General features: G+C 47.7%; 1 protein-coding gene across 5 annotated transcripts in view; it reads left to right on the top strand.

Moving 5' to 3' along the window:
* The window catches only part of Nav2 (neuron navigator 2), a 373079-nt gene that overhangs the window by 115681 nt on the left and 243070 nt on the right, over positions 1-14328 (top strand). For all 5 annotated transcript variants that reach the window (XM_085841707.1, XM_085841706.1, XM_085841708.1 and 2 more), the window contains exons 2-3: positions 381-498; positions 10636-10688. In XM_085841707.1, the coding sequence (XP_085697833.1) occupies positions 381-498; positions 10636-10688 (171 nt within the window). The remainder of the gene's footprint in view (positions 1-380; positions 499-10635; positions 10689-14328) is intronic.

The following is a 14328-nucleotide window of genomic DNA, read 5'->3' as shown; positions in this document are numbered from 1 at the left end:
CATATGTTTTCTCCATAAGGTGAAAAAGCTGTGACAGGCTAGGAGAGGCCTCACTTGTGTTCAGAGCTGCAGTGTCTCAAAGCTGTCTGGACAAACTATTAGTTCCTTGTCCCCTGGCCTATTCAGGTCTGTGCATGTTTTGACGCTCTTTTTAGCTTTTCTCTAGACCCTGACACAGCTTTCTCAATAGACGGGACCGTTGCAGCTAGCTGAATGCCTAGCCAGCACAATGCACTGAATATTAATGGTTCTGGCAGCTCCCTTGCCAGTGCCAACAGGAAAGTGACTGGGGTACCCAAACATAGGTCCCAGCAGTTGCCTCTGACCCTGCAGGGGGCTATGCTCAGATTCCTGAAGTTGCCTGTGTGCTTTCTTTGTAGATCTACACGGATTGGGCCAATCATTACCTCGCTAAATCCGGCCACAAACGCCTCATCAAGGACCTCCAGCAAGATGTGACCGATGGCGTGCTCCTGGCCCAGATCATCCAGGTTGTAGGTAAGTCCATCTTTCCCTCTGAGGGCTAGCTAGTGAGGTACAGCAGAGGCAACCCAGGAAGGTCCCGTGGGCTGAGGGAATGCGAACCCTGACATCTCTGCCGGACATGTCGCCCATCCTCTTGACTTCCTTTTGATTCTGATTGTGTGGAGCCCAGCTTTAGAACTGTTTCCATTAAAACTCAGCAGGGCTGTGGGTGTAGAGTGCTCAACTAGAATGCAAGCCCCAGGTTCCGTCCCCAGTACCATATAAACCCAGTATGATGATTCACAACCTGGAGGCAGGATCAGCCAGTCAAGGCCATTCTTGGCTACATAGTAAGTTTAAGGCCAGCCCGTGCTCTCAAAAGAAGAAAAGTTATGGCAGAGCTGCCTTGGCCATCTCAGGGAAAAGAATACCCAGGGCCAAAGTGGGAAACTGGGGCTTTGAGATGGACTCTCTTCCTGTGTCCTGCCTTCTGCCTGACTCTCTTTCCTTAACTCACATAGTTCTTTTTAGAAAACTTTGGGCATGCTTCAAAAAGGAAAAGAGAACACAGGGCTGTCTAATCCTGCCAACTCTGACAGAGGCTGAGGAAATCAAAGGCTCCAGAGATGGTCTCTGGTGGTCTCTGGTTTTAATACCAGGGCAAAAGAGCTTGAGCCATTGGGATGTTTGCCCCTTAGACCTGAGCTGGGAGGGGCCGATTGCACCAGTGGGTGGATGCCGGCCATGTCACTGTCTCTGGTATGCAGCCCTGTCTGAGAGTCAGAGCTGTGGAGATCTGTTGGTGTACATTATCCAGTTGACGGTTGCCATTGTCAACTGTAGCATCCCGTTGATGCCAGAGAAGAAGGTCCAGGCCAAGGACCGGGCCCCAGCTTCTCCGCTTATTGTGCAAAAGCCGCTTTCCTTTCAGCCAGGAGAAGTGAGTGGATTTCAGAGGTTAAGCCAGTGTTCTGCAGGGAGACCCACAGAAACGCAAGCAGTGGGGCCTAGGCTGAAAGTGGGGATTGCGGCTGACAGAGAAAGAAGGTTCCCCTCTACCTTGCCATTGATTTCTTCTTTCCCCTTCCTTCCATGGACTGCTTTGCTCCTGCCACAAAGGCAGCCAATTTAAAACATGCCTTTATTATCTCACAGCTTCCACACATCACCTAGGTCAGGCTCTGATCATGTTCGAGGCCCGCATCCTCATGCAGGGACTCACTGGGAAAGGGCTGGCGTTCATGCTTGCTTCAGTTACTGGTGGAACTCATGTCCTCGTCACTGGGGGACTCTGCGTGCTGAGTCTTGCTGGCAACCAGCTAGAGATCACCCTCACCTCTGAGCAGCTGCTCTTAGAGCTTCTTGCCATATAGGAATCCTGACCCTTCAGCACCAGCTCAGGAGCAGTCGTCCCAGTGAGACGAACTCTCTTACGTAATGTAGGAGTTGCAGGTCCTGCCCACACTCGGGGAAAGGACTGGACTAGGCGTGGGTACCACCGCGTACCTCATGGGAGGACACCTAAACGGAGTTGTGCTACTTCTCCTTCAATCCCCCCCTCTTCCTTCTGCTCTTCATCACTGCACACACCACAGTCTTTGAGAAGCTTTGCTCATTTAGATTCCTCTGCCCCTAGGAAGTGGGTAGTAGATTTCCCATTTTGCCAATGGGGAAAGGGAGGCTCCGTGAGGCCCAGGACCCTATGTGAGACTTCTTACCTGGTGTAGCCACTGCCTTCACTTTAGTTCCACGACCATGTATTGAGCACCTTGGCGCACCTCCATGGCTCACTGGGGATGGAGAGAGGGCTGGGCTGGACTTGCAGCCTTGGAGGCTATGCTTCCACCTTGCATTCATCTTTGTTGAAGTTCTGACCTGTACCTGATCTGGGCTTTGAGGTCCTGTCAGCAGGCTTGTGGCTGGCCCTGAGCCTCCTTGAAGCATATCTAGGGGTGTGATTCTGCTGGGAGTGCCCCCCCCGCCCCCGTTTCATCTATCAGTAAGAGAGAAAATGGAGAAAGGATAATACTGAGGAGTCTTTCTCTGCCTTGCTCCGTGCCTCACAGGCTCCTACCTCACTCTGCTTCTGTTACCTCTGTTTCCCACTCCCCTCTCCCCTGTGTGTGTATGCTTGTTAGCATTGGGTGTGTACAACAGTGCATGGGGTGAGTGTATGTGTATATGTACATATACATGTGTGGAGGCCAGAGGTTGATATAGGGTACCTTCCTTAATCACCCTCCACTTTTGTTTACTCTATTTGAAGATTTATGTTATTAGTTTTACTCATATGTGTGTGTATGTCTGCATTTGCATATTTATACATGTGAATGCTGTGCTCCCTGAGGCCAGAAGAGGGCACTGGAGTTGTAAGCCAGCTGAAATGGGGCTGGGAACCAAACTCAGGTCTTCTGCAAGAGCAGCAAGTATTCTCAACCACAGAACCATCTCTCTTGCCTCACCATCTCTATTTTTCTGAGATGGGGCCATCTCATTGATCCCTGGCCAATGAGCTTCAGGGATCCACCTGTCTGCTCTCCAGTTCTGGGGTCACAGGCGTGCACTGCTGTGCCTGCTTTTTACGTGGGTTCGGCAGAGCTGAGCTCAGGTCCTTATATTGGCACGGCAAGTACTTTCCTGACTGAGCCATCTCCCCAGCTGTTTTTCTGACTTGAAAGTGGGTCAGCTAACTGTGTTTTTCTTTATGGGTGCTTCATGAAAGGAAAGTTGGAGATCAAATAAGAAATATGTGAGTTTGATGCGCTCCAGGATAGCACTCGGTAGCAGCTGTCTAGAACAGTAGGCAAAGGAAGATGATGTCGAGTGTCAGGGCTGATTCATCCTGCCCACCACAGACTCAGAAGAGGCTCATGGTAGGATGTGTGCTGTCAGTTTGCTGAGCACGGCTGTGAACATGGGCCATCAGCTTTATCACTGCTCGGGAGCATCGGATGCTTCCCTGAGTCTATTCAGATGAATGGCTCGCTGGAACTAAACTGCTTCTCTGTGATGCTGGAGGCTCAGGTCAGTAACGGCAGAGTTCCTCAAATGCTGGGGTTTACATGTGTCTTGAATTTCAGATTTGGGGGCTTTGATAGACTTCCATATGCATGTGATCTGTTGGGAATGCTTTAAGTCTAAGCAAGCAATCTTAAGTTTCATAGGCCCTTTGTATACATAGCTTGAAGATAGCTTTATTCAATGTTTTTAGATAATTTTGGATGTGAAACAAAAGGCTAGTCGTGTGGAACTTTCAACATCAGGTTGATGCTTAGAAAGTTCCAGATTTGGGGGGCAGTTTGGATTTCAGATTCTCAGGTGAAGGTTGTTCATGGTATGACTACAGATTTTGGGGTACCTCAGGCTCCAGAAGAGGGTAGCTCTGGCTGGGGGCTTCTCAGAGAAGGTCAGGTGCTAGCACACTGGTGTTTCCCTGACAGCGCCATGCCTGGGCACACTTCTGAGCTCTGTGCATGCATAGAGATCGATAAGATGGAAACTGGGAAGGAAGCACAGTTTCCCCAGTGTTGCTATGATAAAACACTTGACAGAGTCTACTAAAAGGAGAAAAGAGGTTATTTTGGCTTACAGTTGCAGATGGACACACAAAGTCCATCACGTCGAGGAAGGTGTGGTGGAAAGAGCAGGAGGCTGGCTACTCACACTGTGTCCATACTTGGAGACAGAGGGAGAAGAAAACGCAGTCTTGGATGGTAAAGCTCAAGTCTCTCCCCCCAGCTACCCACGTCCTCCAACAAGGCTCAACACATTACCAGATGGCAACCAAGGGTTCAAACACATGAGCCTGATGGGGAAATTTCTTCGTGTCGTTTTGTATATTGAGACAGGGTCTTCCTATGTAGTACTAGCTGGTTTGGAACTCACTATGTAGACGAGGCTGGCATGAAACTCAGAGAAATACCTCTGCTTCTGCCTCTAAGAGGCCATCATGAAAAGTGTGCCTTCATAGGCTAGCATTTCGAATGTAAACTACGCCACTATCCAGTGGTATTTCTCCTGATGGGAGAGGAGCAAGACTCTCTGATCTTGGTGTGGACTGTCTAGGATGCCTCCCCTTGAACTCTAAATTCCCTTCTTTATGTGCTCACTATGAGAAAATATAGAGTGTATTTGTGTGGACATCAATGTATGCATATGTATACCCATATGGGAGTTTTCTAGAATTTGGATACTACTGGTCACACTCGCGATGTGTTAGACTTCAGTGGCTACCCTTGAGCTGGTGTGTTCCTCTGGAGTCCAGCTCTTTCTGATACTTCTCCTGGCTGCCCTGCCACCACTGGAGGGACCCCCAGCATTCCGCCTACTATGATCTTGGGCTTTGTCTTCTCTAGATCTGGATCTAGGTTTTTTTCTACCTGGGAAGTCAGAATTTTGTCTGGGTCCAGCACGTTGTAGTGAGGTTCAGGAAAAGCTGAGAGGACCCTGCAAGAGTGGTGTGGGAGAAGGGGTGACAACCATGAGTAAGGATCTCTCTAACCCATTCATGAAGGCTTTGTCCTTGTGGCCAAGTCATCCCACATTGGCCCTATATAACCACACTGGGAACTAAATTTCTGTCTGTGGATTCAGTGATCTCAGGGATCCATGATTCCATGTGGTCCTTCTTTCATGCAGCAGAGTCTTTCCTTAGTGTTTCTTAAGGACCAGTTCTGGCTGCCAGGGCTGCATAGAACAGTGATGAAATCTAAGGGTGTTGGAATGAAACGATGGTACCAGCAGATTATAACAATGGAATAAAATATGGACTATACTGGTAATAAGTAGAAAATTTACAAATAAACACAGTGGTGAAGAGGGAGCTGGGCTAAACAGAGGAAAGCTGCTGCTGTTGCTGCTAACCATGGCTGCATCTTCTTGGTGGGGTCCACACTGAGAACCGGATCTAGATAAGGCTTGGGGAGGGCAGGGCTAGAATCTCTCTGATCCATAGCACCTAGGTTTTATCTTGTATGGAGCATGCAAACAGGATGTATGCAAGATGAACCCTAGTGGCTATGGGGGTAGGGAGGTTACCAGCCCATATCATGACCACATGATCGAAATCCCAGTCCCAGTAAGGGGGAGATGGGAGCCCTGGCCTTCTGAGATGGTTGGCTGGGAAGAACATGACCTTACTTCAGTTATGTTTCAGTTTGGGATGGAGCGCATGAAACTAATCACAAGAAATCACAGACAAACCGAAACTGTGAAGCATTCTGTTAAAAAAAAATTAATTGAAACAAAACTGGCCTGTGTTTCCCAAAAGCATCAGCGCCTTGAAAGACAAAGGGGGAAACGATGCCAGGATGGAAGAGGCTGAGGAGGCACGGAAAGAAATGGGCTGTGTGGTCTCTGCCTGCAGCCTCTGAGTGGGCAGAAATGCTCTCTCAGACATTTTTGAGTTAGTTGACAAAATTGGAGTACTGGCATTGTATCAACACTAAATTTTCTGTGTTTTATAATTATACCATGGAAGATGATATCCGTGTCCTTTAGAAAATCCATATCGAAGTACAAGGGGCGCAGGATGTGATCTGCATTGCTTACTCTGATGTGATTCAAGCCAGGTGTGTGAGGACTCTTGTGGAGTTCCAGCTACTTGGTAGGCTAGCCCAGAAGCTCAAGATGACCTAAACAATGTAGCAAGACTCTGTCAAAAATAATAACGTAAAGTAAGAGTCATTAAGTGTGTGTGTGTGTGTGTGTGTGTGTGTGTGTCTGTGTCTGTGTCTGTGTCTGTGTCTGTGTTGTGTTCCTATGTAGAGACTATGAGGCCAGGAGGAGGGAGAGAGTAAATGGACAGCAACTTAGATGGGAGGAGGGATGGCAAGAAGCAGACAGGAGTGTCAGGAGCGGCAGGTGTGTGTGTGGGGGGGTGCAGGCCTTTAATTCCAGCATCCAGGAAGCAGAAGCAGGCAGATTTCTGAGTTCCAGGTCAGCTTGGTCTACAGAGGAGCCCATGAGGAAAAGCTGAGGGTAGAGATGCAGGGTCAATAGGGCAGCATAGGGCAGGAACCCTGGGTACAGCATAGGGCATGATGAGTATCAGCCTAAGAACCAGCTTGTTTCCAGACCGGGAATGACTTTCTCCCCATGTTACTCAGTCTGCCCCAGGCACCCCCCTCCACACCCAGGTCTGAACACTGGGCTGTTTATGACCCCTGCTTCCCCAGGCAGGTTGCCTTCTAGACAGTAGGCACAAAGTGCTGCTGTTGATGCTTTGATGTCAAAGGGCTTGGTTTCTGTGTTTAGACCCTTGCTGGTATGAACATCTTGAGTCCCATGCTGTCTGTCCATCACATGCCAAGGCCAAGCACTGGAAATGGCCAGGAGATCTGTGAGAGTCGAAAGGAAAAGGTGTGTGCTCTGTTTCCTCTGAGGTGACACCAGAAAGAGCAGAGGTGAGAGAAGAGGAGGAGAGAAAACAAAAGAGTAGGGGAAAGACAGGGATGAAGAGTTAGAGAGGGAGTGATGTGGGAACCTTCCCCTAGAAACAGGAAGAGCTCAAAGGCTCTCATTTTCTCACCCCTGTCTTGGATGCCCCATGTCCCAGGACCTTGTCCCAAGTGGCTTCTGTCCTGGAACCCTGAGTAAGAGTGTGAAGGGATGAAGGAAGGACAAAGGACCGCTGTGCAGAGGGAAGCAGCCTGGTTGGGGTTTACACTCTGATGGGGGACACCTACTCCCACTGCTAACCCCAAACCTCAGCCTGTTTATTGGATACAGTGCAACAGGAGGAGTTAGATAGATAGTCTTTGTCTGTGAGCCGTCTCAGGCTGTAAATATCCCAGAGAGTCACACTAACCAGTCATTCATAGACACTCATACTAGGACATGCAAGGAAAGCTTTCCTATCCCTCTTGACCCTCACTTGGGTAGGGCTTTGCTACTCCCCCACAGGAGGAGTAACTTCCTTCCCCTCCTCTCCTCTCTCCTCCCCTCTTCTCCTCCCTCCCCTGTACTCCCCACCCCCACCCCACCCCCAGCATTGGAGTCCTTGACATGACTGTCTCCTCTAGACTGCTCACTCTGGGTTTTCTCTGCTCCCTCTATCCTGGAAGTTCAAGACAGTGTAAAGGAAAATACCCCTTCTGTCAATGACTCACTGCTTTGTGGCTCTGTGCAAGCCATGTGACTCCTTCCATATTGCCTGGACTGTCAATAGCCAGGGATGTTAAGGACGTAAGTTCACAAGCTGTTAAAATGTACTGTGTGCTTTGAAGGGGTATAGAAAGGCACAGAGTTTGATGTCACTGTCATTACTAAAGGTACCTTCCAATAACTGACTTGTCACCTTGTGTGCTGATAAGTTACTACATAAGTGGGATTAAGAATATCTTGAACACCCTAGGATAGATACTTTACCATAGCGTCTTAGAGGTGCTAGTCTAATCGTGGCCACGCACTCGGCAGACAAATGCATGCTTCTTTGATTATCTGGCTTGTGGTTCTAACCAGAGACCCCCTACTCTAAGTTAATGTGTTTGGCTCTAAAGGCCCAACAGAACCACTGCTAAGTATTTATGACAACCATAGAAAGATTTGGGGATTTAAATAAAGAAGTACTTAAATTATATAAAAATAGAAACTAGATGGCCCAAGACTTAACCTTGCTCTTTTAAGAATTTGAGTTTGGATTAAGCCGTCTGACTTGCATCTCTGTGTGGACTTTCTGAGTGCTGCTAAGTAGGCTACATCCTGTGGGTTTACTTTCACTGTTCTGAGTGGCAGTATTAGGTCATAGGAGCTGTGATGTTGGAAATCACAGATGCCGTGAGTGCATTTATGTGACAGACTGCCAGCGAGAATTAGAGGAGTCATTAGACCAGAGGCTTTCATTTCCACCTAACAGGATCCTTCACACTCGCCAAGCATTCCAGCTCCCCATTCTGCTCTGTGATGAGGAGCCAGCAACATGGGCCCTGATCAGAGCCCAGTGCCGTGGACACGGATCAGGTGCATCTATCCAGACAGTGAGTCACAACTCAGGCTGCTGCAAACATGCTGTGTAGATACCTTTGCTGCTGACTCGCTAGGACCACACAAGGACTCTAACATATGAGAGTCCACGGTCAGCCTGTGAGCTCGCCATAACTTCCCATGGGTGAAGGACTGCCATCTGTTGAGGGAATTCGGTTATTTTCCTGTCATCAGTGTGTCCATCTGTATTTACTAGCAAAAGGACAGCTGCCTCAAGATCGGCAGCAAAGCCTGGTTTCCTTGAGATGTTCTGAATACTCGTTTCTTCATTCCATTTGACAAATATTTATTGAATGATTACTATGCGAGGCACGGCCCTAGCTCTGGGGTCATGGTAGGAAATGAGGCAGGTGGGAATCTCTGTTTTTATGGGGTTTATATGACAGCAATCTGTTCTGGATACTTGTATTTTCTTGTGAACTAAAGAACAAATGTCATTCCGCTCATTGAACTGTCCTTCCCTCTCTCCCTTCTCCCACTAGTGATTGAACCCAGGGCCTTGTACATGCTAGGCAAGTCCTCTACCACTAACTTACATCCCTAGCCAACTGGGCAGCGTTAATCTCCTATTCTTGGTACTCATTTGGTCTTGAGGCTTTCAAAAAACCCTTTCTCTGTGTCCTGACATTAAGCAGGGTTGAAAATCCTCAACTTCATCTCTGAAGATGGAGAGTTCCCTGGTGGGTCACCACCCTGCACAGCTAATCATGTTGGCATGCACAAATCAAGCAAATCTCTGTTAACCACGCTGGCTCGGAGCCTCTAGCTTACTTTCCATCTCTGAGAGTCTCTCTCAAGATAGAATCCAAGAGAAAACACGAGTGTAATCTGAGCTGATGGAGGACTAGCATTCTGAAGTCCTCAAAGGCCTGGGTACTCTCTGGTGCCATTATCCTTCTTAGATGGTCTTTTAGTGTCTTTCGTCTCTGTGCAAGTTATAGCCAGTATAGTCATAATAGTCTGATGAAAAATCTGAGGGAGTAGGGGAGGAATTAGATTTTGCAGACAGTTTTGAGCTCTGGGACAATGTGAGATGTAGCCTCGGCATGTCTGCCAGGCTCTCAAAGCCTGGGTTGGGGATGTTGCATGTGACATCAGAAGGATCAGGTCAGGCCAGCACAAAGTGCTGGAGGGCAGAGACCCCAGTGTACATTTCCCCTCCAGTAACATAGGGGGCTTAGGGAATGAGAATAGGGGCTTATTCTTTAATATGGAGCTCTAGCTGAGTGTCTGAGCCTATCCCTCAGGGAGTCCTATCATAACAAATGATACGCAAAGCACCTACTGTGTACCAGGCACTGTGACATTTTACCAGTATCCTTGGCATCACAGTTTCATTGCTCTTCTTGAAGGTGATGTCAGCTTCCTTTATAGAGGAGGAATCTGTGGCCTGGAGAGGCTGAGTAACAGCTGAGGAACTCTAGAGCTGATGCAGACAGGCAGTGTTCATAGCTTTCTGCTGCTGCTTCCACTGGTCCCCTCTCCACAAATATCCCTGGTTGTATTTTCCTAGCAATTCCTGCTTCTGTATGGTAAATTGCATTCACCATAGGAAGCTGGATCTTACCTCCTCATTAGTATGTGATTCTTGTTCATTCAATGCACCCCCCTTTCTTTTACTTTTCTCATAGCAAGGTGCCACTTCAAGCATGTGTGTACCCTGATCTATTTGGATTTGCTATCTGGTCTTGGTTAAGGTGTTTTGGGGTTTGACTCTCCATCTCCATATTTGCCTCCACTGCATGAAGTCAGAGCACCCAAGGGCAATACTAGTACTTCTGGCTACAGCTGCTTTGATCAGCTTTCATTGGCTTCTGTCCCCACCTGCTGAGTCAGAAGTGGGCCAATCCTCTCAGAAGCACCCCACCTTTGTGGAGAAGCTGCAGTTAAACTTGTGTCTGTAGCTCGCCGTGCAACCGCAGCTCACTGTCCTCCAGGTCAGACATTGCTACCATTCCCTGTCAAGGCAAGATGATTGTCACTGCAGTTGTCTCTGCTTGAAGTGATGATGACCTTACCCCAGCTGTCCCTGGAGGATGGCAGCTCGATGAGTAAGTCCCAAAGCTTGCTAGATGCAGCTCAGCATTTCACACACAGCCTTGTTCAGACGGACACCAGTGTGAGACTTCGGACTTGGCTGGACTCGTGTCTGCTATTTGTTTTGCTAACTTGTGTCTCCTTTTACAGCAAATGACAAGATTGAAGACATCAATGGCTGTCCAAAGAACAGATCGCAAATGGTAAGTGGGTCTGTGGGTAGTATTTGTGTAAGGTTAGCAGGCCATGGTCTCTGAAAGACCTGACTGAGCAGCTTGAAAAACATTCACACCAGAAGCTGCTCCATGGGGCTAATTCCCCAACATCCATCCCCAAGTAGCTGTGCTTTCTGCTTCTGACATATTTGTTGGCATTCACTAAGAAATGTTTGTGAAAAAAAAAATACTTGTGATGTCTGTATAGCCAGGATACAAAAACAAAATATTCTTTATATTAAAAGAAGTCATATAGAATGGGACCCTCTATGGCTCAATGCCTGTGTAGGGTGCAGAGGCTCAGGTGGGATGATGGGATCTGGCTGATCAGGGTGAGACATGTGCCCTGGTCTGTAAAGGGGAGAGGGACATGAAATTGGCACTGTGGTATTAAGTGGAAAATGGACAGTGGCTTCTTCTGAACTCTGCTCAGCAACCATGACGAGTGATGTCCTGGCGAGTGTGATGTATTTAAGCTTTTACAATACAAAATTAATCTTTAAGTCTTTTCTTTCCTCATGTTGCCAAGTCCTTGAGTTCATATTAATATCAGTGTTGGGAGAATGGGGGCTGGTGTTGTGTGAACTCTTAGTGTTTCACTCAGAGAGTACCTTGCTGTCAGAGTCATATCTGGATATGGATTTGCTTCAGAAATCTAAAGAAGAGAACAAAGTATTTTTCCTTCCCCACCCGACTCCCCACCATTTGACAGATTCTACAGATTCCAGAGTGTCTGGCAGTTCTTAACCTCTTTAATTAATGTTCTGACTTGTTTGTATCCTGAAGAGTTGGACAGAGGTGACCTTTGTAGACAACTTTTTAAAATGCACAGAACCTATTGTTATTATAAAGAAGTATGCGTGTGTGTGTGTGTGTGTGTGTGTGTGTGTGTGTGTCTCAAAGTCTCATTTTCCACTTTACATCCTGAAACAAGTTCCTTCTCTTTGGTGAGCCCCCTAGAGGCTTTTTGCTCCATAGACCGACCATTCCTTATGTAGGCAAATCCCCAGCCAGGACTCTGAGAACAGCTCTGACTCTTGGGAAGGGTTGGCTGCTATTTTTACTAGTGCTTCTGCAGCTGTCTAGTGTATTAATAATTGAAAAAGTTTGGACAATAGGAGACTTAATTTCAGTGTGAGCATTTTACATACATGAGGCAATCTTCGTGTGAAAGAGAGGCGTCCCTTCCTTCTCTCTAGGACAGATGTAAATTCATTTCTCCTAGCCTGGTGTCATGCACATAGAGCTAACATTTGAAGGTAGGCAGCCATTTATTTTATTTGGTCCAAATATATGTCCTGCACTGTGTGTTGACGATGCTGCTTGTTGTCATTAACGTCTACTCTCAAGCTTGTGAAATGCTATCATCTCAGACTCTTCTGGGCAAATTTATTTTTATCCTCAAATGTGTTTGTTATAAATACTATCACAAGAGCAAAGCAATCCTGTGGCTTCCCCACAGCTCAGCTATGTTAGTACTGAGGAGGAGGGCAGTGTGGATTTTTTTCTGTTTTTCTTTTTTAGAACAGCAGTATAAAATCCTATAATTGCCTGTGATAATTGGTCCCAGTCTGGGGTGGGGAGGCAGACAGCTTTATGGCAAAGCTAGCAGAGAAGGGTTCAGCAAACATAATGTGAGCCCAGGGAGATGAGGAATGTCTACAATAGCCATTCAATTCTGTTGGAGATGAGGAGAGGGTGGCGATGTGTTCGCCACATATTGTCCTTTACAGTACCTTAAGATAGTGACAAGTGCACGTGCCAGTTCCACCAGCTCATATGGAAAGTGAGGTGTTGCTTTGACTGACTGAATATGAGTGCCAATACACATGTGCATGCATGTATGTGCATGGAAACATTCACAGAGCGAAAGTGTCTATACTCCTGCCAGAGTACTATTCGAGAGTGTGCCAGCCAGCATCTCTAGCTTCCTAATAAGTTAATCTCCCTGTTGGGCTCTAGTTAGGGTGATCAGTGATGACCCTTTGCTGCTGTCATCACTGACACCAGCAGTTTTGGTAAAGGGAAGATGACACACAGTGAGGTGAGACCTTGCAAAAGATATTCTACAGGGAGGGTGAGTGATTCTCCCAAAATATGGAAGAAGAATATCCACCAGGAGCCTCTATGATGCAGCTGAAGAGAAGCAAGTGTTCCAAGCAGGGGGCTGATTCATCAACTGGTCAGTGAGCTTCGCAGGAGGCACGAGCCTGGAAGGCAGGGCACCATTGCCTCTGTTTCCAGTGACCTGCCCGCAGCTAGCTTCTTGTCTAACCACACCAGAGCCCAAAGTCCCACTCTCTTTCTTAGTAAGAACAGACACTGCAACTAGGCTGGAATTCCAGGGGTAGTGCCATGGGGCACAAGAGACATGACATTGCATCCTAATGGCCTGTCAGTCAGCAAAGTCACAAAGTGTCTCCTGGTGAGCTACGGCAGGTAAGTAGCAAGCAGCAAGAAGTGGTCTCTCCTCACAGGACAGTCAGGTGTGTGGGCAAGAGACCAGAGGACAGGACGCTAGGACTCGAGAGCCCACCCTTCCCCCAGGAAGGTCATATCTGAGGCCTCAAGTGTCTGCCCTTGTCCTGCTGTTCCTGTGGTGAAAGGCATGGCTTGGAAGAGCCCAGGGTATGGCAGAACTCATAGGCATGGAGGACAGTTCAGACCTGGGATAAGTCTCCTGCTTTTTCTACCCCCTAGATTGCTGCTTCTGGGATCAGTCTCAGAGTAAAGCTTTCTGAAGGAAAAGATCCAAGGCTGTCAGCTTTGATGGCAGTTCAGTCATGGGGGTGTCTAGGAACAGCTGGAAGATATTGTTGATTTCTCATGTCAGCGTTAACATGTACCTGGATGGTATTTGGTTTTAAGCCCTTCTGTGCTGGGATATTCGGTCCTTCAGATTGGCCGTGGTTGGTGTGGCACTGCCCTTTGCAGGTAGAAGTCTAAGGGGCAGGTTGTTCAGTACTATCCCCAAGACTCCACCCTCATTTTCCAGCATCCATAACCCTTCCAAAAACAAACTTGACAGTGTTGATAGAATGAGGGCTTGATGTGTCCAGAGCAAGCCTGACTTCAGCTTGTTCTTATGAAGTTTGTTAACTTATTTCAGTCTAACTTTGAATTGTTTAGAGCCAAATTCTTGAACATAGAGCTCTAGAAATATTCTCCACCCCACCCCCAGCCCCTGCCCTCGGACCAAACATATCCTATTGACCCTTTAGTAAGTTTGTGTGTGCGTCAAAGCTGGTAGAAATGTTTTGTCTGTGTGATGTTGCCATGGCAACCAAGAGGGCATTCTCTTTGGTTTTCAAAGGATTTGTTCAGCAGAATTAAGTGTTACTTTGGAAGGGAAAACATTTCTTGGAGCTCGGCCAGCAGGGTGCTGAGCGGCCACTGGGTCACTCCTCGCCTAGAACTCAATGCCCCATGAGACCTCAGGGGGTTTGTTCCCTGTGGAGCCTTGGATGAGCCAGTGGCAGGCAGTGGTTCTCTCTTTTAATCACTATTTTAAGCAACTTGGCTTTCTGTCGTCCTTTAGAGGAGGCATAGAGCTGGGCCTTTTTAGAGAGGGGACTTACACCTGCTATTCCCTTCAACCTGGCCTCCACTTCAGTGGCCTACTGGCCAC

The sequence above is a fragment of the Mus caroli genome, unplaced genomic scaffold, assembly GCF_978045245.1.
Source record: "Mus caroli unplaced genomic scaffold, Mus_caroli_1 scaffold_8, whole genome shotgun sequence".
Lineage (NCBI taxonomy): Eukaryota > Metazoa > Chordata > Mammalia > Rodentia > Muridae > Mus > Mus caroli.
This window is presented reverse-complemented; position numbering and strand designations above follow the sequence as displayed.